A 25,701-nucleotide genomic window follows, 5' to 3' on the forward strand; every position below is an offset into this window, starting at 1 on the left:
TTTTGAGGGGAAAGAGAGCTTAACATTTGATATTGGGGGGATGAATTTAATCCCAAACTCCGCAGAAGGAATTATTCCAAGAATCCTGTTTTATAACTACATCACATAAGCTGACGCCATGAATCTGAATATACAACCGGGCCCTGCCGAAACCCAAGCAACAGAAACAAGTTGTTCCCTAACATCGGGTTTAGTGTTTAGTGTCCCTCTCGTCCTTGCTCTTGCTCAGTAAGGAATCCACTCGACTGGTGCTGTTGGCCACAGACTACCACGAGTCAATCTGATGTCTGATGCTGAGCTGAAGTCAAACAGACGAGGACCCGTCACAGAAGACTGCTGTGGTTCAGGAAGCCACTGAGGCAAACTGATGGGACACGAGGAGAAAAAACGTCCCGTGTCCCCTGATCTGCAGTAGCATGAGACCAATAAACATATGAATGGGTGGATTTGTTCGATCCCCATTGCACTGACCTGCAACAAAATCATATCAAAGAAGAGCTCCCATCGGCTTGTGTTCCACCTCATTGACAGGATGATTGTGACCGCCGGGTTGTTGTACAGGAGAGAATGTGATGACAAGACAAGAAAAGATGAAGCTGCACACGGTTAAATCACACATTGCAGAAGGTTTGTGTAAAAGTGGAATGAGCAGGGAGCCCAAGGTTGGTCGTCTGACTCCTACATTGGGGGATACAAAGGCAGGAGAAGAAGACCTGCAACACCTATGCCAATCCCTGAGGTGCTCCTGGATGCCAAAGGCCACTGGATTGTCCAGGCTGAAAACAAAGGGCGATGCAAAGAGACGCCAAAATCTCCATGTGCTTCACCTCCTGAGGGTCCATACAGAACAGCAGATTACAGATATAAAGTGTGTAATTGGTTGAAAAACCATTTGTGGTTGTGATTGTTGCAACAATTAATTTTCAATTTTTTGGCTTTTATGACTTTTGCGATCATAATTGTTATGCAATATTTTTCACTTTCTAAAATAGAAACCCACGTGGTGTAGAAGTTTAAACATGCTTATCTGTCTACTGATATGTTTATGCATCTACTTATCCCTGTTTATATATTTTCGTGTCTATACTTACAGTATACACTGTGTCTTCTCATATGTCTATGTTTGTACCGATATGTGTCTGTGTCTATATACTGTATTGTGTTTATATCTACTTGTGTATGTCTATATGTGTGTACTTATATATGTCTCGATGTCTACTTATGAGTTTGTCTACGTATATATCCCTATATATCTATTTGTATGGCAGTGTGTGTGTGTGTGCGCGTGTGTGTGCGTGTGTGTGTGCGTGTGTGTCCTTATACGTCTGCGTGCCTATCTACTTCTGTTTGTCTACGTATAAAGGTAGTGTGTCTACTTCTATATTTCTATGACTACAGCTGTAGTGGCTGTCACGTGACGTTTAACCGCAGATTTCTCGCGATAATAGCCGAGCTAAATAACCGCGTGACCACTACAGCATAGATATATGTACGTAGACTCCAAAACAACGAGTCACTGAAGCTAGAACTTGTGCCGTGAATTCTGCTGCTACTAACTTATCAAATGACACAAATGAACGTGAAAGGCCACATTTTCAAACCACGTGTGAGTTTGTGGTGAACGCAGTGAGTTGCCCTTGTCCGTAATATATATAACAACTGTACGTGTTTACTCATCTAGAAAGCTCTGTTGGGTTCTATGTATACGTGTTGACGCTGTCACATGACTGTGACGTGACGTTTACCGGCTTCGTCGTCAGTTTGTTTTTATTGCCCCGATGTGCTCCTCGGGTGGTACTCCGTGTTTTTGCCTTCATAAACTACACCCTTCTCTGTAGTTTTTAGGGTTTTTTTCCCCCCCCTCGTATGTATGCTGTTGGATTTATAGCTGCGGACATTTCTCATCTTGGAACTGTGGTGTTCGGCTCACGGTGGTTTTTATTCGGATAGGAGCGGGATTTAAAGGGAATCTGTGGTGAAAAGAAGAAGAAGAAAAAAAACACTTTTTGTTTCAATATCAGTGTTGAGCGGGAACTGCCACTGATTTATGTCCCTTCTACATTACTACTCAGTCACTTGACTGAGAGGAAGCTGCAGATTGAAGCAGGGACTGTAGTTAAAATACAGAAACACGTGAGAAGAGGAAGAGAGCGACCCACGCGTTTCAGCAATCAGGTTGCCTCATATTCTTACACAGTCAATAAAAGGGAAATAGAGCGGCGAGTTGTCTTCACACAGTCGCGATGTCGGATGAAGTACAGTCGTTACCAGCCCTCAAGAAGCTGGGGTATGCAACCGGACACTTTCTGAACGACCTGTGTGCCTCCATGTGGTTCACCTACCTGCTGGTCTTCTACCACTCAGTGCTGGGATTCCAGAACACCAATGCAGGTATCCATCCATCCATCCATCCATCCATGATGTGTTTTAGAAAACGCTTCCAGGGGTTGAGGAGCTGCAAGTGATGCAATTCTCATCCTTATAATCTACTTTTGTTTTTTAACGATTGAAAATTCAAGTATGAGCTAATTCATTGTAAATACATATTTTTTTAGGATTTGCAGTGATGGAGTTTTGTGGTTAATTGCACAGTTTTTAAATTCATTAATTTTCTTAATCATGCTTATTTAAAATGTGGGCATTTTGCATTAATCTGAACTTTATTGTACCAGTACAAAGGAACCATTCCACTAAAGATATCTGCTTCACTATGACGACTGAACTGTGTGCGTCTTTCTGTCCCCCAGGTTTGTTGCTGCTGATCGGGCAGGTCGCCGACGGCATCTGTACGCCTCTCATCGGCTACGAGTCTGACAAATCGTCCGGCTGTGGAAACTATGGCAAGAGGAAGACGTGGCATTTAGTTGGTGAGGCTGGGAGAAAACAGACCTTATATAGTGCGCCTGACACAGCAGTTCCACTTTACTGGCCAATAACAGCGAGCGGTCACTCCACACACAACTCACCTACGTGAATCTGAATTCGTTTTTGAGGTTAGTTTTCCTCTTTGTGTCTCCCGTCCTGATTGCTTCTTTCAGGTTCATCTTGTTTCACTTCACGGTCTTGGAATCACATCATGGCCGTTTGTCTTTTCCTGGTTAGGACCAGTCAGGAGTTGATCTGTGGTGACCTTTGGTACATTTACTCAGGTGTTCCTGTAATGTTGCAGCACTGTTTGGAAAAAGTGCCAGATAAAGCTCGTCCCCCCAACACGCACATTAACACAAGATGTGTAGAATATCTCTGTGGGTAGTGGCCATCGAAAACCAAGAGGATTTTCTATACTTTTATCCAAAAAGTAACGCACAAGAACTGGAGGTTTGTTTCTGTTGCAAATGGAAAATGACCAGGGAGTCATGACACTCTCCGGTGTTGTTGTTGTTGTTATTGATTTACTCTCGCATATGAAGAAGAACTATTTATTACGGCCGTGGTGCGCATGCAGGGTAGCGGCGTTTCAGCGGCTGCGCACACCGTTGTCGTGTAAACGGACCCCGAAACACAAATAAGTTTTGCGTTTTCCCTTTTAAACGTTATGTTGTTAAACGGGGTCTTAGTCTGGACAGATTTGTCTCACCTTACCCGGCAGCCTGGATCAACCCGGAGCAGAGGGATTCACGGTAAAGGATGTGTGGCTCCCCGTGTTTGTCTCTTTTCTCCATCTGAAAGATGCTGAATTGACTTTTACCTCAATACAGATTATTACCTTCAAATAGATTCTTCTCTTTCTATTTCCTCAAAATTCTCCCAATGAAATGTAATTCTCCTTCATCCCTGAATATGCCAACATGCTGCAACTCTTGCCATCATTTTTCTGCTCTGGTAATCCAGTAAGTTTTAACAGCGAGCATGTGATCTGGATCAAAAAGCCACAGTTCCTCATGTATGTGGTGTTTATGATGTTTGAATATTAACTGTTGGGAAGTCTGACCTTTTCAGGGACTCGTGCTTTTGTTCAGGCGTCCTTCTAGTCAGAGCTCAGAGAATCCTTCAGTTCAGGGTCCAGCTTGTAGACTGTCGTCCTTCCTGCTGACAGCGGCACAAGAGAAACGTGTCCGTCATCTGGTGTCTGTGGTTGAAGTTTGAGCTGGTTAAAGTCACGTGAATGTTTGTTGTCTTCGTATATAAAGCACAGCTTATTTATTTTTTTCTCGCGATGGCTTTGACATTCTGTTTGACTTATAAAGTGATGTCGAGTTTGTTTGCATCAGTTTTTAACCAATCCAGAGAGATCTTGTTCATTTGAACCCTTTGTTGACATGAATCCTCTGGGGAACATCGGCAGTCTTGCACAAATGTACAAATCTATTTGCGATGCGGTTCCAACAGCTCGCACACAGCTCTGAGTATCATAGTTTGCTTTTGATCTCCCCTCCTGGAAAGCAAATCTCACTTCCTGCTTTAGTTCTGCAGAATGTTTGCTGCACGGGTTTGTTGAAAAACGTGTTCTGAAAATCGTTCTTCCTGTCATCGTTCCACCAAGCGCAGTGAGTCCTCGGGGTCTGTGAGCGATGCCGTCACATCAGCGCCAATGGCAACTTGATCCCGTCTGCATCTCATGAGAAGATGTCATACCAACTGTCTGTTCTGGGAAGAGTTTTTAAAACTAACAGGACTCACTGTTTTTGTTTTTAAGATGACACACCCTAGGAAATGGTTGGTTTGGAAGCTGTTTGCTTGTTGCGGCAAGACAATTTAGAGTGACACCAATCAGAAAGTGTACTTACATACTTCTGCAAATAACCCTTCTTTTTCTTTTTTTAAACACCTCCCCGTGATCTGCTCTAATTGTTTCGCATGATCACATTGTGCAGGTATGAAAGTCGACGCACCTATTATTTTTAATTTTTTTTGAGGATTTGGATAAATCTCACATTCTGATTCTAATTTGAAGTCACCAGTCGACCTTGTCAAAGGAATATTTTTATATTTATAGTTAAACTTTTTTTGCAGAAAGATTAAATGTAACTTTTTTCTTTAAAAGAAACAAAAACAATATTTACATAATTTTGAACGTTTACAACAAAACAAGCATGACAGTTAAAATGCCATGTCTCTGTGTACAGATGGGACAAAGGGTTCTCAGAATACGGATGTTTCATGATAACAAATAGCATCTTTAAGACTTTGCAGAATTGCAGGGATGCTTATTTATGTCAAAGCACTTCTTGCGCTCCAGGTCTGTGATGTCATTTGGGAGGAGATTTAGGCGGAACGGCGCCCAAAGCTTATCAAACAGCTTCTCATTTCCTGACAGTCTTGAGCTTAAAACGCTCCATTGAATCTTAAAAATCTCTCCTTACCACTGGTTCATAAATTGAACTGGAAGAGAACACATCCTCTCGCTGAAAGAGAAAGTTTGTTAAAGCATTTGAAACGAGGCCCTCACCCACAGGTTTGTTTCGATTTGTGTTGTTGTTGTTGTTGCATTAAAATAAAGGAAAACACTCATCATTTACAAGCTCCTTTTGAAGCTTCGCGGTGGTTACTCACTTAATGCTCCTAAATGCCGCTCACTGAACATCGTCGCTCTTAAAAAAAACAAATAGACACTTCAGAGTCGCACTTTTACAACCATGTGCAACAATTTGCAACCATTTTAACCTGTTTGTTTGTGTGTGTGTGTTTGTAACGCAGGCACACTGAGCGTGGTGCTGTCCTTTGCCTTCATCTTCAACCAGTGTCTGGGCTGCGACGCTCTCACCCCTCAGTGGGCCAGCTTGGTCTACTTCGCCCCGTTCATCGTCGTCTTCCAGTTCGGCTGGGCCGCCACGCAGATCTCCCACCTGTCTCTCATTCCGGAGCTGGTCACCTGCGAGCACGCCAAAGTGGAGCTCACCGCATACAGGTACATCAAGTCACACCGACAAGTAATTACACGTCGAACCGAAAACACTGAATCTCTTTTTTATAATTTGGTTAGCAACTAATAACTTCTTGAAATTTTCTCGCTTGTTTTTGCCTCGAACCACTGACGCCTTCGAAGGTGGAAACCAGTGAATCACAAACACTCCCTCACTTCTCTGACGTTAACTCGTGAGATAGACTACACAACTTCTTCCCCAAAACTATGAGTGATGTAAACATGTGCTGAATCAGCAGTTCTCAACTTTTTTTTTGGAGTCGTGCGATGACTGTGCCTGTGCCTCATGGTGTTGTCGGATCAGTGGCATCAAAACTAAAGTTTAGCGTCACAATCAAACTCATTCAAATTCAGCTCGTAACTTCAATTCCAGCCAAATGGAGAAATAGAAACCAAGTAGAATGTCACTGTTCTGCATAAATCAACGACTTCCTGAATCCGTCTTGTGAGGTTGAGAATGGCTGCGCTAGAAGAGGAGAGATGTTTTCTCTTGTAACGACTCTTGATCCAGCAGCACTGACTAGCTGTTTTCTGTGTGTGTTTTCCAGATATGCATTCACAGTGATCGCCAACATCACAGTCTATGCGGTGGCTTATTTGTTGTTCCACGTCCAGGCAGGAGAAGACGACGACCTGCTGAGTGACGCACTCGGACCAGTCGATATCCCCATCTTCAGGGTGAGCGCAACAGGTTACAGGTGTCACACGCTTTCCATCAGGACTGGGCAACTCATTTTCCCAAAGGGCCACATGAAAAATCAGCACTACTACTGAGGGCCGAGATGTAAAGGGGTCATATTATAGAGCTTTTTGACACTGGTCAGAAACGTTGTATTTAACGTTTATCGCCCCAAATCCAGCTTTTCCTTGATTTTCATCCATTTGAATATTCGCTCATATGAGCTGCACTCAGAATCTGCTGTGTCTCTGCGAGCTGGACTGGCTCCGCCCACACATGCCCATCTTGGGAAGAGGAGGAAGTACCTCCTCTCGTGGTGCCATGTGCCGGAGCAGAGCTGCCTGATTGTGGGAGGAGTCAAAGTGAGGGCCTACCTTGATTGGGATTGGCTAAACCCCCGATGACACTATATAGGGTTTGATTTCTGATTGGCTCGTTGGAGCAGCACACTTTTTCAAAAATGAAACAAGCCAGGGAGAGAGAGGACAGACTTTCTTTACTTCTGGGGCGTCGTTCCAACTATATTTACTGTTGGAAAACAATTAGAAAGTCAATTTTCCACAATATGACCCCATTAAAGTTTTGCTCAATAAGAACTATCACTTGATAAAAAAAAAGTAGTTTTTAACACCATTTTTATGAGCTACTCTTGCTTAAGTTCTTTCCCTGTCTTTGGAAATCATGAATAAATTTTGAATTCAGTAAATGAATAAATAAACCAAAAAATAAATGAGAACTATATTTTCCTCATTGACCGTTTTTTTTATTCCCCTGTGAAACACTCATTTTGGGAGGTAACAGTTGCCAGTCCTGCAAGCCAAGGTGTTAGACACAACCACTGATGGATTAATGGCCAATAAAGTGAATAATGTGACTAATCTAGTCGTTCAGTCTTTTTTCATTTGACTGAGGATTACCTATCATCTCTTTCTTCTACCCGATATTCAGCGTGTAGTGTATCCTGCACAGTTTGGAGCATGTACACAAAAAAAAACACATCAAAACGTGTGGAATAGGGAGAAGTGGTGTGAGCCATGACTTTTGTTAACGATTCAGCAAACCGTCCAAGCAAAAATCGCAAAAATTGGCCGGTCAAAGCAGATGGTGAAAAACAGAAAATGGATCTGAGGCTAGTCAGCAGTGAGCGGGAGGCACAAATCTCATAATAAGCTTTAAATTATTTCCAGAAACTTTATTTTGATGACAAATGAACTCTTGACATATTTAATAAAAAATCACATGGCGTCGACAAGTCCTCTTTGAGTAGACGAGTCCAATGAGTCAAAAAGCTTTTATCTTCACAGCATGACTTTTTTCTTTTAATTGATTTGGAAAGAATCCCAATAAAAAGAAAACTTAATTATTCATTCAAACCCACATTTTTATCGGTGCATTTGGACGACAAAGTGTGAAAACAACAAAGAAAACAAGATGAGGTCATGTCTCTATTTTAGCATCATTAAAAAAAAAAAAAGCCCATCAACATGTTTGCGCTGCAATAAAGGTTAAAGATAAAAAAATCATTCGTCCAAAGTTTTGTATGACGTCCCAGCGTGTAATAACGCCACAGTGTGCTGCTTGATTTCAGAATCTGTCGTTGATCGTATTGGGGATCGGCACCGTGTTCTCCATCATATTTCACTGGAGTACCACCGAGAAGAGGAACGAAGCGGGACAGGAGGGCGGGAGACGAGGACTCGGGGCAGAAGACGAGGAGGAGGAGGAGGAGGAGGAGGAGGAGGACGGGGAGAAAAGGCCTCTGCTGCGTCGCAGCGGTACTTCCACGTACTTCCTGCAGTGGAAATGTTGGCTGCGGCAGCCGTCTTTCTACCAGGTGGAGTTCGTCCGGCTCGGCTCTCTGCGGGTTCAGATCTGGAGTACAGCTCGGCTAACGTGTGTGTGTGTCTGTGTGTGTCTGTGTGTGTGTGTCTGTGTGTGTGTCTCTGCAGGTGGCTTTACTCTACATGTCCACCAGGTTAATCGTCAATCTGTCTCAGACCTACATCTCCATGTATCTCCTCAACACTCTGGGGCTGCCCAAGGTAACACATCCTCACTCTGCTTTACATTTTGAATGAATCTTATAACACATAAGATATTTTTCTCCTCCTCTCTGCTGTCTCCGCTTTTTAAATCCGTCTTTAATCAGTTTCTTCTTCCTTCAACAGAAATTCATCGCTACGATTCCCCTGGTGATGTACGTCAGTGGCTTCCTGTTTTCCTTCATCATGAAGCCTCTCAGTAAATTTATTGGGAAAGGAGTAAGTATTACATATTACACACGTCTGATTCCATGTGAGATGAATGTTGTCGGTAGAACACCAGAATGTAAAATCACCCTGATTGGCGGAATAATATCAATATTAAAATCAATAATAGCCACACACACTCACACCTACAAGCAATTTAAAGTCACTAATTTAACTCAAATGTTTATTTTGAGGGATAAAACTGGAGAACACACACACACACACACACACACACAGACACACACACACACACAGAATCGCACGTCCTTCTCATGATGAGGCGAGAGAGCTAAATATTACCTGAATGACACTGTCCAACATGCAGATTTACTCAATATGAAATATCCAAAGTCATGAAGATACCAGCCAGGGGTTTAAAAGCATAAACTGCTAGAAACGGTTTAGTTTTTCACTTTTCTTTTAAATAAAGTTCCTCCTGCAGCGGGATGTTATCAACCCCAGTAATCTACACTGTAGATTATAAACCACTGCAACAAGCTGGTGGTGTGGTTTTGCAATGCAGCCACAGACAAATGTGCACAGAGAACTAATCAGATGTAAACAGTCTTTCAGTCTCAGTATCTGGCACTTGGTCCAGATTTAGACTCTCTGCAGTCCTCTTCTTTTTTTTTTTGTTTCTCTGATGTTGATACTCGTACTGTTCTCGGAGATTGGGTTGTGTGACGACCTCCCGTTGTGACATTTGATGAGGTGGAAAATCCACGACACTCCGCACCAGGGTTTGATTTGATGTTTGCGACTGAAAGGAAAAGGAAGTGTGCGACACTCAACTGAACGTCTTTCGGGGGGGTTTGCCGTTTTCTCTCCAGCTCACCTACTTTGTGGGTCTGCTGCTCATCATGGCCTTCTCCTACTGGGTGCTGCTGGACGTCAGGATGGGCGAGGCGGTGTACGCGGCGGCGGCGCTGCTCGGCGCCGGCTCCGCCACCATCTTGGTCATCTCCCTCGCCATGACTGCCGAGCTGATCGGCGATCAGACGGTGAGGCGGGGTGCGACGGGGTTATGACGTCGGTTAGGACTTTCACGTCATCCTCGTCTCTGTTTTCCATCCGCAGCAAAGTGGAGCCTTTGTGTACGGAGCCATGAGTTTCACCGATAAGCTCGCCAACGGGGTCGCCGTGATGATCATCCAAGCCCTGCATCCCTGCCAGTGAGTAGACATACACACACACACACACACACACACACACACACACACACACACACGCACACACACACACACACACACACACATACACAATATGTCGTCTTAACATGAACATGCAACTCATTTAAATGAAGGCAATCAATCAAATAATGAGTAATCTTCTTTTCTAAGATCAGAATAATGGTTTTTGTATCATAACTCAAAGTTATATATGGCTGTGCAAGCGAATAATTAAATAACAAAAAATATATAGATGAGGATGAAATCGGAAGCGTTTTTCTTCCCAAGTGCAGAATAATAGATAATAACAGAATGATACTGTACAATAGAATGGAACTTGACATGGTGTGTGTGTGTGTGTGTGTGTGTGTCAGTACCGTGGTGTGCTGCTCCGACTGCGTCTGGTTCTACCACTACATCATGGTCATCGTGACGGGAGGCGTGGCCGTGGTGGCGGCGCTGGCTCTCTGCTCCATCCTCGTCTGGCCAATCAAGATCCGACCACGTGAGTCAACCACGTAAACCCAAACACAGCGTGTGTGTGTGTGTGTGTGTGTGTGTGTGTGTGTGTGTGTGTGTGTGTGTGTGTGTGTGTGTGTGTGTGTGTGTGTGTGTGTGTGTGTGTGTGTGTGTGTGTGTGTGTGTGTGTGTGTGTGTGTGTGTGTGTGTGTGTGTGTGTGTGTGTGTGTGTGTGTGTGTGTGTGTGTGTGTGTGTGTGTTATGGCTCTAATACTTTGTGTGTGTGTTTGCAGGTGACGTGGCCGTCAGCAATGACGTAGTCAGAGTCAACTGATTCCATCTTCTCTGAGCCAAAGACGATACGCTTTTTTTGGGGCCAGTCTCAGGATTTTACCAGGATTTTCTAACGGATTCCTCAGCTTCTGTTTTTTATATTATTTAAAAGGGAAACTAGTGGAATTGTTTTTTTTTTTTAAATCAAATGTCTAATAGATTTCACAGCTCCATACATTTTTATATATTTTTTTTCCCCAGAATGGATTTGAATTTAGGTGCCGTCCTCTCGCTCACCTGAAGCTCCAAAAACCAACTGAAACCACAGAAAAATACAAAATGGATTCATCATTCCAGAAGACGTGACGGAGTGAATCTCTACACCACCACGTCACTGAACGAAAGACTCACATTACTACAAAGACGGGTCATTATATGACTGCAGACAGGAAACCGATCAAAAGGTTTCTGACCTTGTCTCAGAAATGTGTATTATACAAGTCGACCAGTACATTATGACCACCACCCTGAAAGGGCAGATTTTGCCGTTTTACTGCCAAACCAGCTTTGACTGGCAGCTGAGAGTCTGGATCCTCCACAGGTCACAGTTGGTCGTCTGTCACGTGTTACAGATGCAATGAGATCCGAGGATTTGGGAGACAAAGGGAAAATCTCTGACTTTATGCGCTACTCGGATATTCCTGCAGTTTGACCTTGACAATCCATCTATTCTTCTTCTGTATCTCTTCACCTAACCACATGGAGCTGGAGCGGACCCCCAGCTGACAACGGGTAAAGTCAACGCAGTAAACACAGAGAGACAATCACACCCTCGCATTCAAAACTGTGAGACATTTACAATCACTAATTTGCGTCGGATGCCCGTTTTTGGACTTTGGGAGGAAACCGGAGTACGCTGAAAAACATTCACACGCACAGGAAGTACATGCAAACTCGAAGTCACAACGTTCTCGCTGTGGCTTGAGGGCAAACCACTGCAGCACTGTGCCGCGGCATCAAACTTGATTTATTTTTTTCTATTTTTTGGGATCACTGAAGTGATGCAAATCATTCTAAGCTTGTTGTGCAGGCCTTTTAATGTGTTGGTGCACATTTGTGTAGAATTTGACCTTGAATGTGTTCTGGACTAAAACTGTTCTGTGTGTGGGGGGGGGGGGGGGGAACAACTGAACAGTAGACTTAAAATCAGTTCTTAAAAAGGCAAAGACCTCATTTATTTATTGCAGTATTTACACTGCATGTCTGTCGTATGGAACAAGACAGAGCAGATGTTTTAATGTGAAAGGGAACTTTTATCCAGCATTTAATATGGGGATATTCACTAAATTTCTTTTCCACAAAGTGGAAACTCTGAGCTCGGACAGAGGATGAGGGTGCAATGCATAGATGGGCTTTCCAGGAGAACTTTCTGTGAGAGATTCTCCTTTTCTGTTTGTGCCTTGTTTATCGGGAGATGATTTTTACAAAGCACTTTTTGTTCATCCTTTATGGTGAATCAAATTTCTGCAATATTGTTTCTTTGAGATTATATTTCTTTATATAGTTCTTTGTGGTCATGTACCTTCACATGATCAAATTGAATGGAACTGATATTGTTACTATCAAAAGAAACTTGAACAGCAGTCTTGCATTTGGTGTGAATAGACTCCAGATAGGCCATGGAATTACTGCGTGTCTTCGCGTGTTAGACCTTGGAAATTAAAGGGAATCATTCCAGTAATTGTGAGACATGTTTATTTTTTTCAAGGCAAATTTTTGTGATCACGTGTATTCAATTAAAAAAGAAAACACTCCTGGAACAAGATTCATGACATGAAAATATTTTAAATGCAAATTTGTGATTTAAATTATAATTTTACCTGCTAATTAAATCTGCTGCGCGGCCCAATAGATCAAATAAATAAATTCTCCACTAGAGCTATTGATTAGGTATCAGCAAAGACTGAATGGGCCAGGTGCTATCTCGCAGGTCATCAGCTATCCTGAAAACTGTCTTTTACTTCCTCGAGAGGAACACAGAGATGATCAAAAACATCAACAAATTATTGCATGAATTAAAAAAGAAACACTAGTTTAAATCCCTTTCTTTAATGTAACACTTTTCATTTTAAAGTAAGAACTATACCTCATAATCCCCAACAACTACTCCTCTTTCGAGCTACGATTTAGTCACATTTTCACCAGAACGAGTCACGACTTCTATCTTTACTTTGAAATGAGGAAACAGGAATTAGTGTTGAAATGAGAAACGGAGAAGAACATGAGTAACGACGAGTCGCCTAGATAGACTAAAGACATATGTATATATATATATAACTGATCTCATTGCACAGAAGAAATTAAATTAATGGATATATAATAAATAACTAGTAATCACAAGTAATTTAAATAAAAAACAATCCGTCTTTTTCTACATCCAGAATCCTCGCCACCACAGAGAGACTGAAGCTCTTTACACCTGAGCTTCTATCTGCACTGGCTGCCTGAGTGTCAAAGGATCCACTTCATAATCTGACTTCTTGTCTATAAAGCTTTGAATGGTCTCGGGCTTAAATACATCTGAGATTTACTAGTAGAATATGAAGCATTTAGACCCTGGAGGTCCCTGGGAAGAGGTTTACCAAGTGTTCCCAGAGTCAGAAGAAACCAGGTGAAGCAGCTTTTAGTTCCTACGCTTTGTTAGTTTGTTCCACAGGTATGGAAGCTGTGGAACAAACGTCTTGCTGACACAGTTCTTTTTAATCAGGCCTTAAAACATTGTCATTTGCTCAGGCTTTCCAAAAAATAATAGATTTTACATATTTTTTTTGCTTTTAACTTAATAGTTTTTACTTTATTTACTATGCCTTTTAACTTGCTTTAGTTCAATGTACTTCCCTTTATGTCCTAAATGATACTAGAGAAATAAATTTGGCACGTCTTGGAAAAAAAAATAAATAACATGGCACCCTCAAACTCAAGTAAACTGTTCTAAAAATAGGGGGCCATAGTTTTGAAAAGTCGTTTAATATTATTTCTATACATTTTTTTTCTGTCTTAATCATATTTTAAGTTTTTATTTGATTTATTATGTGCTATTCTGCGTGGAGCAACGCTATAAAGAATTTCCCTCTGGAAAAATAAGGTAATGCGCTATTACCACCAGGTGGCAGTGAAGCGACGTCAGTTTACAGTTCAGCGTCAACACGAAGAAGACGAGTAAAGATGGCGGCGCCCACGGGCTGCATTTTATGAAAGTCTGCGCGTCGGGTCAGAGGCAAACTCTTCATGTTTCAAAGTTCGGGAGAAGACAGACGCAATCAGACATGTTCACTCAAACGACCCGCTGTGCTTTCGTGTCCGGTGGTCTGTTGAGGGATGCGGGACGAGCGGCTGCGGGCGGCGGGCCCTGCTGCCCTCAGGCCCGGAGACATTTCAGTGTCAGCCGCTGTCATCTCATCAAACCTCCGCCGAGACGCGAACCCCGGGAGACGGTGGACATCCCCGGCCTGGAGATGGTCACTTACGGAGAGAGGATGCACTACGTGCCGGGGCTGACCAAGCCCGTGTACCCGAACTGGGAGGCGGATCACAAGGACCCGAGGTTCTACAAGGCTCCCCCCGCTGAGCAGATGCCGCTGTACAAAGATACGCCGTGCTTCGTCTTCCACCAGAGGACCAACGCGCTGGAGGGTGAAGGCTTCACTATACTACTGCGTCGACAGTACGCATAGGGCAGTGCGTAGCCTCGAGCTTTGCGTTCTATATAGATTCTATATAGGCTGTTGATGGTGTGCGCCTTCGCGTATGGAGTATAAATTACACGCATTCTTTTCATCTGATCAGAACAGATACAAGTGGAGAGGGAGTTTGACATACTTAGTTCTAAACTAAGTATGTCCTCTTCTTTTAATTCTATTTGCGCAGTAAATTGTTGTATTTTGATTTGCCATCCAGAAGAGGCACATCTGTCTCATCTATCCATCATTATTTCATCCCAGATATATTTAATGATTATTTTGTGGGCGTGAAAGACGGTGTTATATAGGCGCTGAGAAGATTATCTGAATTTACTTTTCGAGAGACATTTTTATATAACAGAATATTCTGGGTGGACCGAAAGGAAGTCTTTATGTTTGTCAGTAATAAGCGAGCGGAAAGAGTAATATAAAAAGGAAATATTTGTGTACAGTTGTTTTTAATGACACTCTCGTAACCCCATGATTTGATGTCATCTTTAATGTTTTAACTTTCATTGAAAGTTTTTTTTTGTTTGTTTTAAACACTAAAGAGTTCCTTCATATTATCATCGGACATCCTTCCAAACTCGTGTCACGGCAGACGCTTGTCTCTTTCACTCACTGCTCGTCTCTTTACTCTCTCCTTCCTCAGGTGTACGTCAGGCTGCGTGGTTAACCAAAACCAAGGTGATTCCTGGTTTTCCCTCTCGGCTCCTTGCTGCTACGGAGAGTCCCGACAATCAGATACCTAATGTGGACGAGCGCGTGCAGAACGCCATCAAACACGCTCGATTCTGGGACACGACGGAAGACCGACCGAGGAAAGAGAAATACTGGTAGAGCAGCAGATGCACTATTTTCTTCAGTTGCACTTTTTTTGTGATTTCATTTCAGAAAAGTTTCACGTTTGCACGGTAACGTTTTCAAACACACACATGCGCACAGAAAACAATACTCGGAGACAAGATGTCTTGAAACATTTAAATAAGTAATTAAATTGTGAATACATAACACATCAAATGTAAAACATTACATATTATAAACAGGAATGGTTAAATGACTAATTAAATCTGCTACGTCAACTGTTCACATTAAAAGTTGTTTAGCTACAGCTGACTCCTGGATTCGTCCTGAACTTTCTCTTCCCTCTCTCGCGGTGCGTTGTGTGTTCCCCCCGCAGCAACACGCTGCTCCTCAACCTGCTCCACCTCTGTGCCACGCTGCAGCCCAGCCACGCGGCCATCGGCCGGAGGATGTTTGCAGAGGGCTTCTCGTTGGGTGTCACGTGGAAAAGAGGTGAAGCCCCGACACACGTGTACCACTCGGTCCCGAAATCTACGCCAGAGGTGTCAAGATCAGTTCTGATCATGTGGCCCGCCAGCAGCCTCGATCAGGCCACAGCAGCAAACGCACAACGATCAAAATTAAAAAAAACTGTTGGCCGTGTTGAACTGCAGTGTTCAAAAACCTGCCGAATTGCCTCCAGCCTGAGAAGCAGACTGAAGGGCAAACTCTGCTGTACGTTATGGATTTTCAGAAGTTGTATCAAATGGCCGGTTTTCATCCACAGGCCATATGTTTGACACCCCCGGTCTGCGCAACTCACTTATTAACACGCGGGCCTCATGTTACTCCAGCTCCAGGTACGATATTTGTTCTAATAGGTTTCCACTTTATTGTTTTACCAGGCGAGGATCAGTTTCAGGTCAGAGGTCGGAACGGTTTGCTGCACAGCAGCATGGATCCGCTCCCAGAGGTTTGTGGAAAAGACGAAGTGTCTGACACAGCAGATTATGTTCTGGAAACCTTCTATCCCATCTCCCCAACCATCGACTTAAAGAGGGTCAATGTTTATAAAGAGAACGTGAACTGCACAGGTAGGAGTATAAATCATCGTCTTTCTGTTGCTTTTTAGTCGAATCGAAAAGATTAAATTGAAACTTTTGTTTTTAATCAGGCTTCAGGGAGAACTACCCCTACCCTCATGCCCACACGCTTTACTTCCTGGAGTCAGCTGATGTGAAATGTAAGCTCCGCCCCGAGCAGTTCAGAGCCAAGATGGCCATGTTTACCTTTGGCAATGCTCTGGCACGTGCATACCAACTATATGGCGTAAGTATGTGCAAAGAAAAAGACGCACTGCAGAGTTGTAGCTGCAGCAGCCGCTGCCTTTACTGTATTTAGTATCTTCACATCTTGTCCATGTGTGTTTCAGACTGAGCCTCAGCAGGTCTTGGATCGGCCCGTAACTGTGCAGGCGGTGGGGACCAATGGGAGAATATTCCAGTTTCTTGTCTTCCAGCTCAACACCACAGATCTGACAGGAGACGGTGGCGTCAAAAACCAGGCCAGTTCAACGTTCTAGATTAATAGGATGGATTATATACTTCATATTAGTGGCTACGAAAGCAGTTATGCTACTGTGGGATGACTAATATCCATCTTTCTTTTTTTTTACCAATTTTACATATTATTCCTCCCAGTTGTCTGGATCTATAGATAATAAAGAAACACAACTAGTTAAGAGGTTTGTCAGGTGAATTAAGTCTTTACATACAGTCTGCAAATGATGAAACTTTTTAACTGAAACTTGTTTTACAGTTTTGTCACATGCACTCATGAATTCCATTTTCAATTCAATTGAACTTTTATATAGGGTCAAATACAACTGTCATTTTTAGGGACGTTTCACAGAGAAAAAACCAACAATTCCGCGTGAGCAAGCATAAGTGACAGTGGGAAGAATAGGTGGGGATTCGAACTCGACTTATTTTTATCATGATTTCTTCTCATCAAATCTCGTTGCGAAGAGGCTTCACCTCCGATCCCCGAGTTTCTCTTACTGCTGTGTCCCTTTGAAGCTCTCGGGTAATAATGTGAAATAAGGAGCAATATAACAAAAGGTAAAACTCAAACATTTAAGCGCATTTTGAAAGAATTGGAAGGTGGACGTCAAAGTACCGGAGAAAATATGTAATTTTCAAACCCCTGGATGAACGGATCGATATTTATCCATGGAACAGTTGCTGGTGTTTTTTTGCTGCTCTAATTGATTTAGTTTTCATGTTGCAGATGTGGCTGGACGAAGATGTTGAGCTCTATGATTTTGCAAAAGTTCGTCCACTCATCAAGAAGAAGGAAGTGAAGGTACGATTGTCTCACTGAGGCCGAGTGCTTTTTACAGCCATGCTCTGTGGCTCGCCTTCTGAGGAAAGTGAGCATGTAAAAAGTACTGCACTTACAGACTGTACTGTACGTACATTTTGAGTGTGTTTAGAGGGACCGACAATCAATAGTACACTAAATAAATACTCATATCTTAACTGTTTAAATCACCTGTATGTTATGAATATTTATGAAGTAAAAAAAAATGTAAGGAGTAATAATAATAAAATAAACTCCATATTTACCATTTTTCTATCATTTTTAAGTGGATGAGTAAATGACAATTGAACATTATAAACGTGGCCATGGCAAAGGAACTATGCTGGGCCGACATTAAAATATATTCTTTGTCAAAGTACGTCCTTATGTGTGTCTAGATAATTCATATACGACATACAAAGCAGTCACATGCTGAATTTCAGCTGGTATTTTTAGGTTAAAGAGTCTCTGTTGTGCTAAAGCTCAGCGGCGTGTGCTGATTGTTTTTTTTTTTTTGGTGTCTCTGCAGGTACCAGCTGGTCTGGCTGGATACAAGCCTGAAGTATTCCAGAAGTTTCTCGCCATGTACCTGCATGGAGCCGCGTAGGACGGCTCATCCAACGCCGCTCGCTGTGACTGATAAACCCGTCAGATCTGAGCTCGTCTTTTGCTTTACCCGTTTTAAATTAACCAATAAAAAAAATAAATAAAAAAAAACTATCAACTTGTTTAAGTCATTTGATCCATTTTGGTGAACGTAGAGCACTTTTGTGATTTTGGTAAATTTGTCAATTCCAAGTCCAGGAACAACACAGTGCAAAGTGAAGTAAAACCTGTGTGAATAAATAAAAGCCTGAAATGTGGAATATTTTACTAACCTGTCCACCAATCTGGAGTTTAATGTTTCATTTCATGAAAAGTCTGGACATCATATGTGGTTATGCATGCATATCGATTGTGCAGTTATTTACAGACATACTTTACATTTGCACATGAAACACTTCAAATAGGCAGGAAAATGAGTCCCGAGCTCTCATACCTATAGCTAAAGCGTTGTACATGTTCCTGATACTTTTAGAAAGCTACATTTAGTGTACCTTTCCAACTAAATAATACAGCATACACAGCGACACTGACACTCCTTAGAACGTAGCTAAACTTTTTGCAGAAATCCAAGAATAAATGTATAAGATTTTGAAAGGGAGAGGTATTTTGATAAATATACTGTCATGGTTTAACTTTGTTCTCGTTCTATATTAAAACTGGTCATTTACAGCTAAAACTAGAAGGTAAAGTAGCGGTCCTGGTTAGGAGTCCTCCGACATCCCATACAGGTGTGTGTGATCGCTCCGTGTGCGCGGATCTATGAGTCGCTTCAAGACTGAGAGATCTTGCACGTTTCCCTCCAATAAGACGTCGTGTCTGTCCACCAGTCCTGCCAGCGAGTGGAGCTGATTCTCTCCTCCGAGGACCGACGCTGCGTTCAGATGTAGCGCCACCCTCTGAGACAGGCCGCTCGCCGCCGCTGGGAGAACAAAAGGCCATTTCTGCTCAACCAGCACCAAAGTCACGTACGGAAACAGAGTTTCTACCCTGGAAGTGAAGTCCTGAAAGACAGAGGGAGAAGACCAACTGAGACTAAAGCAGAACTCCTCCCGTTCTAATCTTCACACGATACATCAGGTCTTGTTACTTTTACCGTTGTGGTGTTGCTACTATGTAGATCCTCCACGCTGATCCAGACGGGCCGGTACAGCTTCTCGGTGCCGTAGGCCGAGAGCAGAAGGTTTAGAGAAACTTCCAGAATCTCATACGCGTGAATCCTCAGGTAAATACCCCAGGGGGCATGAGCATGTTGCCCGAGCAGCTGAAGGACATCCTGCAAAGACAAAATAAACAGTAAACTGTGAAGACACTTTTTGTTTTGTATGGAAATAACATGATTGTGGCAAATTGATTTACCTCCAGTGAGAGCGGCTGGGATCCAGAACCTTCCACCACAGGAACGTTAGGCTTTTTACTGTGAGGAACCACGTGAAGAACTAACATCCCACCCACCTGATCTGGACACAGTACAATCAGACAGAGAGAAAGAGAATTCATGTTATTTTTAAATGATGATGGTCAGGTAATGAAAGCCAACATTCCCCACTTGAGTCTGTGAAATCAGCCCTTTCATGCTCATTTTAGAGCCTGTAGCAATAGAGATGCTATATTTAGAGCCTGAACCAGGAAGAAATCAGAAAGAAAACAAACAAAAAACAACAGTAAATTGAATCAGCTCCTTCTATTTACTGTAACTGGTGCTGATGGTTGATGATCATTCCCTACATAAGCACAAATATCTTCACTCAATGAGTGACTTGATGTAGAAATCCTTTAAATCGTCCATTAAATCATCCATGTTTAATAATGTTTTGTCCAATTCAGGGTCATGGGGGAGCTGGAGCAAAGTGTGTGTGAAGGCAGAGTCCATCACAGGTCAAACAACCACACACACTCACATTCGCTCCTTTGTCTATTGTCCAAATTCACAACAAGTGCATCAGTCATGTCCCAGTCAAGTACTTCCTCCTCAAGGACTTCCTCCTCCGCCTGTCCTGATGTGGAGCACTTTGATTGGAGGATGACTGCTGATTGGCTCAGCTCCACCCTCCAGCTGAGGCCATTTAAACAGCTCCAGAAGACTCCTCATGGCGGCTGATGTGGGAAGTGACTGCTCAGTCTGCCTCGAGGAAAGCCTGCTGTGTGTTTAAACTAGATGGTGTGAACTACTGAACTCAGCTCTACTCTAATCTAATCTTTGAGTGTGTATATTTTAGTTAAACTTTAGTCAACCTAACCGATTGTCCAACAGTTTGGTGAAGGTACCAGCTGTTTTGTTTTTATTTTAGGTTTGCCACTCTTGTTTGGTAATATGTGTGTTGTTTGAAACTTTAATGGCCTTCTAGAGGAGAAGCTGCCCTTTTGTTATATTTATTACATCATTGTATAGTTGGCCATCAAGTAATTCCCCCGTTTTCCCTTTTTGTTGGGCAGTACCTGTTTGGTCATCCTTTGTTGTATGAGTCTGTTTGATTATTGTCAGGATGAGAACTACCAATAAAAGCCTCACTTCACCCAAACTCACCAGGTGAATGTTGCTTCCTACAGCTTCTCCAAGCGGAGCCGGGTCGTAACACTAGTGGGTCAGCTGATAGAGCACACCACCTTCCAATCACAAGGTTGTTGGTTAGAACCCCCATCGCACCAAGATGTCCTCTGGCCAGTCGTCACCACTTGTGTGTGAGTGAAAGGGTGAATCGTGCACTTTAGAGTCCATTCACAATTTGTTTTTATCTTGGCTACTCTTAATGTCTAAAGCTCCTAATAATCAGCCTCTATCATATCCAAAAGAGCTGAAATATCCCAGCAGAGCCTTTCATTCTCAGAGCGCTGGCTTACTGGAGGCTCCTCGGTTTTCTAAAACGAGAGGCAGAGCTTCAAGTGAACCGACTCCTGTCACGGGGAACCAGCTCCCAGCATGGCCAACAAAGCCTCTACTTTCTAAATCAGCTTGAAAACCTTCCTGTTTGATAAGGCTCATAGTACTTAGTTAAGCAGCTATATATTTAAGCTGATGGGAGTCCTTCTTTAATGCACTGAGCAATGTTTAAAAAAAGAAAAGCTGTAAAGCTCTATAATTGTGATCTCAGCTTCCTGTCCTTTCCTTTTTTCTTTCCACCACAAACAGTGGGAACAGAAAGCTGCAAACCTCTGAGTGAGATCTTTGTGATCAGTGTTTCCTTTCCACTGTGCCCATCCCACAACACCGTATACATGCAGATGATCTAACCTGAAAGCCGAGTCAAGAGGGAGGACTCATCAGTGACTGTGAACCAGCGCACAGCCAGGCTGTCTCTGTCTGCGCCTGCGGACACGATGAAGCTGTCCTCCAGGTCGTGAGGCGGATGCAGGAAGTCGATCAGGTCCCCTCCGGGATAGAATTTCCTCAATCGATTTGGCTTTCCTGTCGATCACGCATCATAACCAAGACACCGCAGTTGATCAGCAGTGAAGAAAACACAACAACCTCCTGTGACGGCCTCTGTATTGCCTTTTTCTCAGCTGGTCACTTACTTGCTGCATGTTTAAATTCTGACAGCGTGGGTTCGTATATGTCGTAGTAGACTCTAGCAGGGTGGCTGTTGTCCCGGACAAACAGCAAATCATCAACGGTGGGGTGAATCGAACCTTGCCACAGCGTGAGACTGTACCTAGAAAACATTAAAACTCCCAATGAGTCACGACAGAGGAAACTAGATATTATGTGTTCATCAGCGTTGGCGGGACAGCTTCATAGTTTGAAAGTGAATCCATAATATTATCAAACTTCATAATACGGGTGCAAGTTATGTATTACTTTGGAGATTGGCTGAGGATCCAGCTGATGTGCTGCCAGCCACGACGAACCAACATCGCATGAACTGGAAATGTTACCTACAGGGAGAAAAACATCCCTGAGATCTATTGTTGCTTCTTAAAATGTAGTTTGCTTGTCAAATGAGAACAATGTAACCATGTTTAAGTAAATATTGTTTTATACTGTTAATAAGCTGCTATGATATCATATTTACCTTCCAAACATCATTTACTCATGTAGAAGTTGCCACGTACCAATTGCGGGACATCTTTGATTGTGTCATACATTTCTTCCACCATTTTTCTGGTGTAGGTTCCAACTAAAATCGGAGGAATATAAGTTGCCTGTCAAAAAAAAAAGAGAAAAGAAATCATTATATTGAAATCCATTTACTTAAGCAAATGTCAATACGGTCAACTCCATTGTTCTTTGTGAGTTTTTGGATTCTGATTTATTACCTTTTACTAAAAGAAAAGTTTATAACGTGATGGAGTGGCTCACTGAAGCTTTTGCTAAATTAAACACAAATAGACATTTTATCTTATTTTTATTTCATTTATTCACTCGAGTCATTTTGGAAAGGACTCATCTCTTGGCTCGTCTGTGGTCCTGACGTTCAGGACCAAAGTTTCCTGTTTGTTTACTTCATTCAAATTACTCTGCGCAATGGAACGATGGAACAATGTGACCCACCGGGAAGAACATGCAGTTTACCTTCCATCCTGGAGACAAAGTCACGTTCCAAAACTTCTCCTGGATCAACTGCAAAAATCTGCAAAATATAAAATGTACATGATATCGATATGTATTTGAATGGTTGTGCTTCTTAAGGTTCGGAGCAGTGAGACTTTTACCTGGTTCCATTGACTGCTGGCAGGAAGCCTGGTACGTTGGGTCCTTGGACGATGTCCGCATTCAGCCACATGGGCCTGTTTATCCTTTTACTGGCATTCTTTTGACTCAGTATGTCCAATGACAAGTTAGCCGAGTCCAGAGACTTAAAGTCCAGTTTTATACCTGCGAAACGACACAAAGACTGAGACATTCTGGCATCACGACTAATCCGATCTCATCTGACTCTTGTACCTTTTGCAGATAAAAGCACAGCGTCCAGCCACTGGTCCAGAGAGTTGTCACTGTCGTTCTCAGGAGGGTGAGCCATGACGGGGGTCCCAATTCCATTCAGAATGACGTCAGCCTCCAGGATCATGACGTCAGCTGAAGTGGGTTTCATAGACGGTTAATTTACACCTCCGGGGCACAAACACACTCCGGGTATATCTTCAATTGTGTGTGTGTTTTTACTGGCGAGGGCTTTGTTCATTTCCTCCTTGTTGTTAGCTCTATGATACCAGGTGACTAACAAGCCATCAATTGCACTGATATACCCCAACTGCTTCAGGTAATCCAACATGTCTCCACCAGTGGAGAACGATGGAACAGGAGCTGAGGAATCTGATCACAGGGTAAAGACGGTCAAGAAACATTGTTTTCCCTTTTAATCATTCTGCTGAATAAGTTCTACATAATGCAAAAAGGCTAAATAAAGAAATAAAGATTTTTTTTTTGTTTGTTTGTTTTTTAAGGTTACCGTATATTCCAGGCTATAAGTCACACTTTTATTAGCGGTTTAGCTGGTCATGTGGCTTATAAAAATACTGGTAGATACCACCAGGGACCACTAGATGTCACTGTATGGCAACATAATGCTGCTACAGTACCACAGAATAACCTCCATTACTTCAGTATTTGACTGGCAAACACAAGCATGACGTTACCATAAAGAAAAAGCTAGAAAGCAAATCAAGATAACAACATAATAATAATATACACAGTAGATAATACAAACAGAGCAGCAGAACGACAGTTCAGAGTGTTTAAGAAACTTGTGAGGGACTGGCGAAAGCAAAGAAACTGTTATTGTGATTAAAATATATAATTGTGTGCTAAAATCATGGTGGTCAGAGACATAATCAATAAATGTGTTATCAAGCAGCGAGACTAATTGGTGCAGTTATGTTTGGGCCTTGAAAAATAAATAAATGCAATTTTCTACAACTGACCACCACACCAACGCTTGACAACAAAACAGGGCGCTGTGAAACCAAAGCGGCACTAAGGGAGGCGACAGTCTGATTTATGCAACAGTGTATTTCTCTAAAAACAATCTGTATGAAGTTTATCTGTTCAGTGTCAAACCTTTGATGCTTTATCTTGAAAAAAAACCATCGAGTGTTATCAAATAACCTTTAACCACTGCCATAAAACATAGTGTAGATTGAAGATAATAATACACTTTACAACACCTTTCAAAGTACTGATCTCTACTGGAAAGCTGTTTCAGACCAGTCACCTTTCTGGATTTAATAAACAGAAGATATTAAACTGAAGAAGGCTCAAAATGAAAAACCTAAACTCTGATCTGCTCTGTGCTTGTTGTATTAAAACTGAAGCATGGTAACATTTCCTCCAGGTACGTTGTGGTAGCTGCAGGTTTCTCCCATTAATCAATACATGGGTCACGCTTGGACTATTTTGGAAATTCGATAACACATAATAAAATACAGGCAAATACTGAATTTAAGGAGGATTTGTACATGCGAATGCATATTTCTGGGTTATATTTAGAAACATGCAGCAGTAATCTGACCCATAAGTGTTGAGGAAGAGGCGTCGTTCTGCTCACTGTGTAAAAAACAACTTTGAATAAATCTTGGTAACTTCACAGAATAAGAGTGTAATGCTTGAATGAATGGATTTCTGTTCTGGAGAATGGCTGTATGAATGTACCTGATTCTCTGGTGAATATTACAGCACAGACAGTGATGATCACAACCAGAAGACCAAGTCCAACCACCGCAGCCGCCACAATCAGAGGTTTTTTAGCCATCCTAGAGCCCAACACAGAAGAATTGTTTGCTTATTAACCGTGTCTGCATCAACATGATCATTTACTGCAGCAGATCTGACTAAATAAATCACAAGGTACTTAATTAATGTTCAATGTGTTGCTTTTGTATAAAAAGGAAGATGTTTTTGTATGTTCGCCACAAACCTGTTTTGACTCTTTTCTGTGCCCGCAGGAGTCCTTTCCTTTCTTCTGTTGTCCTCTTCTGTCCTTCACATCCGGAGGTGTAACTCTCAGTGACAGAGGTGCAGGCTGGTTTTATTGTGAGCACAGTCAACATCATCTGATAAGGTGCACATGTTCTCTTCAGTGTCCCACATTGTTGACCGGTCCAGTAAATACTCTCCTTATGAGTGGTAACATTGTGTCCTTATTCCTTTTTTTTTTTTTTTTAAATGCTTCAAATCACATTTAAGGGAAATGAAACAAAAGCCTCATGGCAGACAAATTTCACTTGAAATAGACAAGGTTGATCATTCATTTAAAAAAAGATCTATATCTATGAAAGTAATAATTAATACATGGCATGTTATCATCCAACTATGCAATGGCGGAGTTATGTCATTTAATGTGACAGGGTGGTAACAGGAAGTCAGATGTGAAAGGGTGGTGACAGGAAGTCTGCAGGAAAAGGGGCAGGGTCTATAAAAAGTGGTGGGAAGCTCATCTGAGCCTTACTTCCTGCAGTGAGACACGCCTGAGTGAGAGCAGCTGAGGCCAGCTATTGTTTGGTCTCTCAGGTCACGTTTACACGGACCCGGGTATTTACAAAAACTGTGATATTTCTCTGCGTTTGGGCCTTGCATTTACACATA

General features: G+C 42.4%; 3 protein-coding genes across 3 annotated transcripts; 2 read left to right on the top strand and 1 right to left on the bottom strand.

Moving 5' to 3' along the window:
- Positions 1 to 1,752: 1,752 nt before the first annotated feature.
- On the top strand, positions 1,753 to 12,439 carry LOC308117838 (major facilitator superfamily domain-containing protein 12-like). Its single transcript, XM_080476981.1, has 11 exons — positions 1,753 to 2,391; positions 2,748 to 2,867; positions 5,638 to 5,848; positions 6,412 to 6,541; positions 8,131 to 8,376; positions 8,492 to 8,584; positions 8,711 to 8,803; positions 9,622 to 9,792; positions 9,869 to 9,963; positions 10,335 to 10,465; positions 10,713 to 12,439. The coding sequence occupies exons 1-11, from the start codon at positions 2,244 to 2,246 to the stop codon at positions 10,751 to 10,753; spliced, it is 1,479 nt and encodes a 492-aa protein (XP_080333107.1). The 5' UTR covers positions 1,753 to 2,243; the 3' UTR covers positions 10,754 to 12,439.
- Positions 12,440 to 13,888: 1,449 nt separating this feature from the next.
- On the top strand, positions 13,889 to 18,463 carry mrpl37 (mitochondrial ribosomal protein L37). The gene is made up of 8 exons (XM_080476933.1): positions 13,889 to 14,385; positions 15,085 to 15,268; positions 15,613 to 15,728; positions 16,121 to 16,309; positions 16,390 to 16,544; positions 16,648 to 16,779; positions 17,505 to 17,579; positions 18,106 to 18,463. Exons 1-8 carry the CDS (start codon positions 13,944 to 13,946, stop codon positions 18,181 to 18,183), a joined length of 1,371 nt encoding a protein of 456 aa, XP_080333059.1. The 5' UTR covers positions 13,889 to 13,943; the 3' UTR covers positions 18,184 to 18,463.
- Positions 18,449 to 25,435, bottom strand: fam151a (family with sequence similarity 151 member A). The gene is made up of 13 exons (XM_080476921.1): positions 25,034 to 25,435; positions 24,769 to 24,869; positions 23,284 to 23,433; positions 23,065 to 23,196; positions 22,833 to 22,995; positions 22,693 to 22,750; positions 22,233 to 22,322; positions 21,979 to 22,055; positions 21,696 to 21,832; positions 21,412 to 21,585; positions 19,539 to 19,639; positions 19,276 to 19,455; positions 18,449 to 19,183 (listed from the first exon to the last, which is right to left on the bottom strand). The coding sequence occupies exons 2-13, from the start codon at positions 24,866 to 24,868 to the stop codon at positions 18,884 to 18,886; spliced, it is 1,662 nt and encodes a 553-aa protein (XP_080333047.1). The 5' UTR covers position 24,869; positions 25,034 to 25,435; the 3' UTR covers positions 18,449 to 18,883.
- Between the last annotated feature and the right edge of the window lie 266 nt (positions 25,436 to 25,701).

The sequence above is a fragment of the Lipophrys pholis genome (assembly GCF_963383615.2).
Source record: "Lipophrys pholis genome assembly, chromosome: 1".
Classification (NCBI taxonomy): domain Eukaryota; kingdom Metazoa; phylum Chordata; class Actinopteri; order Blenniiformes; family Blenniidae; genus Lipophrys; species Lipophrys pholis.

Excerpts from the sequence above, each read along its gene's own strand:
- LOC308117838 (XM_080476981.1), top strand. The coding sequence starts at position 2,244 with ATGTCGGATGAAGTACAGTCGTTACCAGCCCTCAAGAAGCTGGGGTAT. Across the intron at positions 6,542-8,130 it reads TCGATATCCCCATCTTCAGG|AATCTGTCGTTGATCGTATT; the intron begins GTGAGCGCAACA and ends GCTTGATTTCAG. Across the intron at positions 9,964-10,334 it reads CAAGCCCTGCATCCCTGCCA|TACCGTGGTGTGCTGCTCCG; the intron begins GTGAGTAGACAT and ends TGTGTGTGTCAG.
- fam151a (XM_080476921.1), bottom strand. The coding sequence starts at position 24,868 with ATGGCTAAAAAACCTCTGATTGTGGCGGCTGCGGTGGTTGGACTTGGT. Across the intron at positions 23,434-24,768 it reads AATATTCACCAGAGAATCAG|ATTCCTCAGCTCCTGTTCCA; the intron begins GTACATTCATAC and ends CCCTGTGATCAG. Across the intron at positions 21,586-21,695 it reads AGAATTTAAACATGCAGCAA|GAAAGCCAAATCGATTGAGG; the intron begins GTAAGTGACCAG and ends CGTGATCGACAG.
- mrpl37 (XM_080476933.1), top strand. The coding sequence starts at position 13,944 with ATGAAAGTCTGCGCGTCGGGTCAGAGGCAAACTCTTCATGTTTCAAAG. Across the intron at positions 15,729-16,120 it reads GGGTGTCACGTGGAAAAGAG|GCGAGGATCAGTTTCAGGTC; the intron begins GTGAAGCCCCGA and ends TTGTTTTACCAG. Across the intron at positions 16,780-17,504 it reads ACGGTGGCGTCAAAAACCAG|ATGTGGCTGGACGAAGATGT; the intron begins GCCAGTTCAACG and ends TTCATGTTGCAG.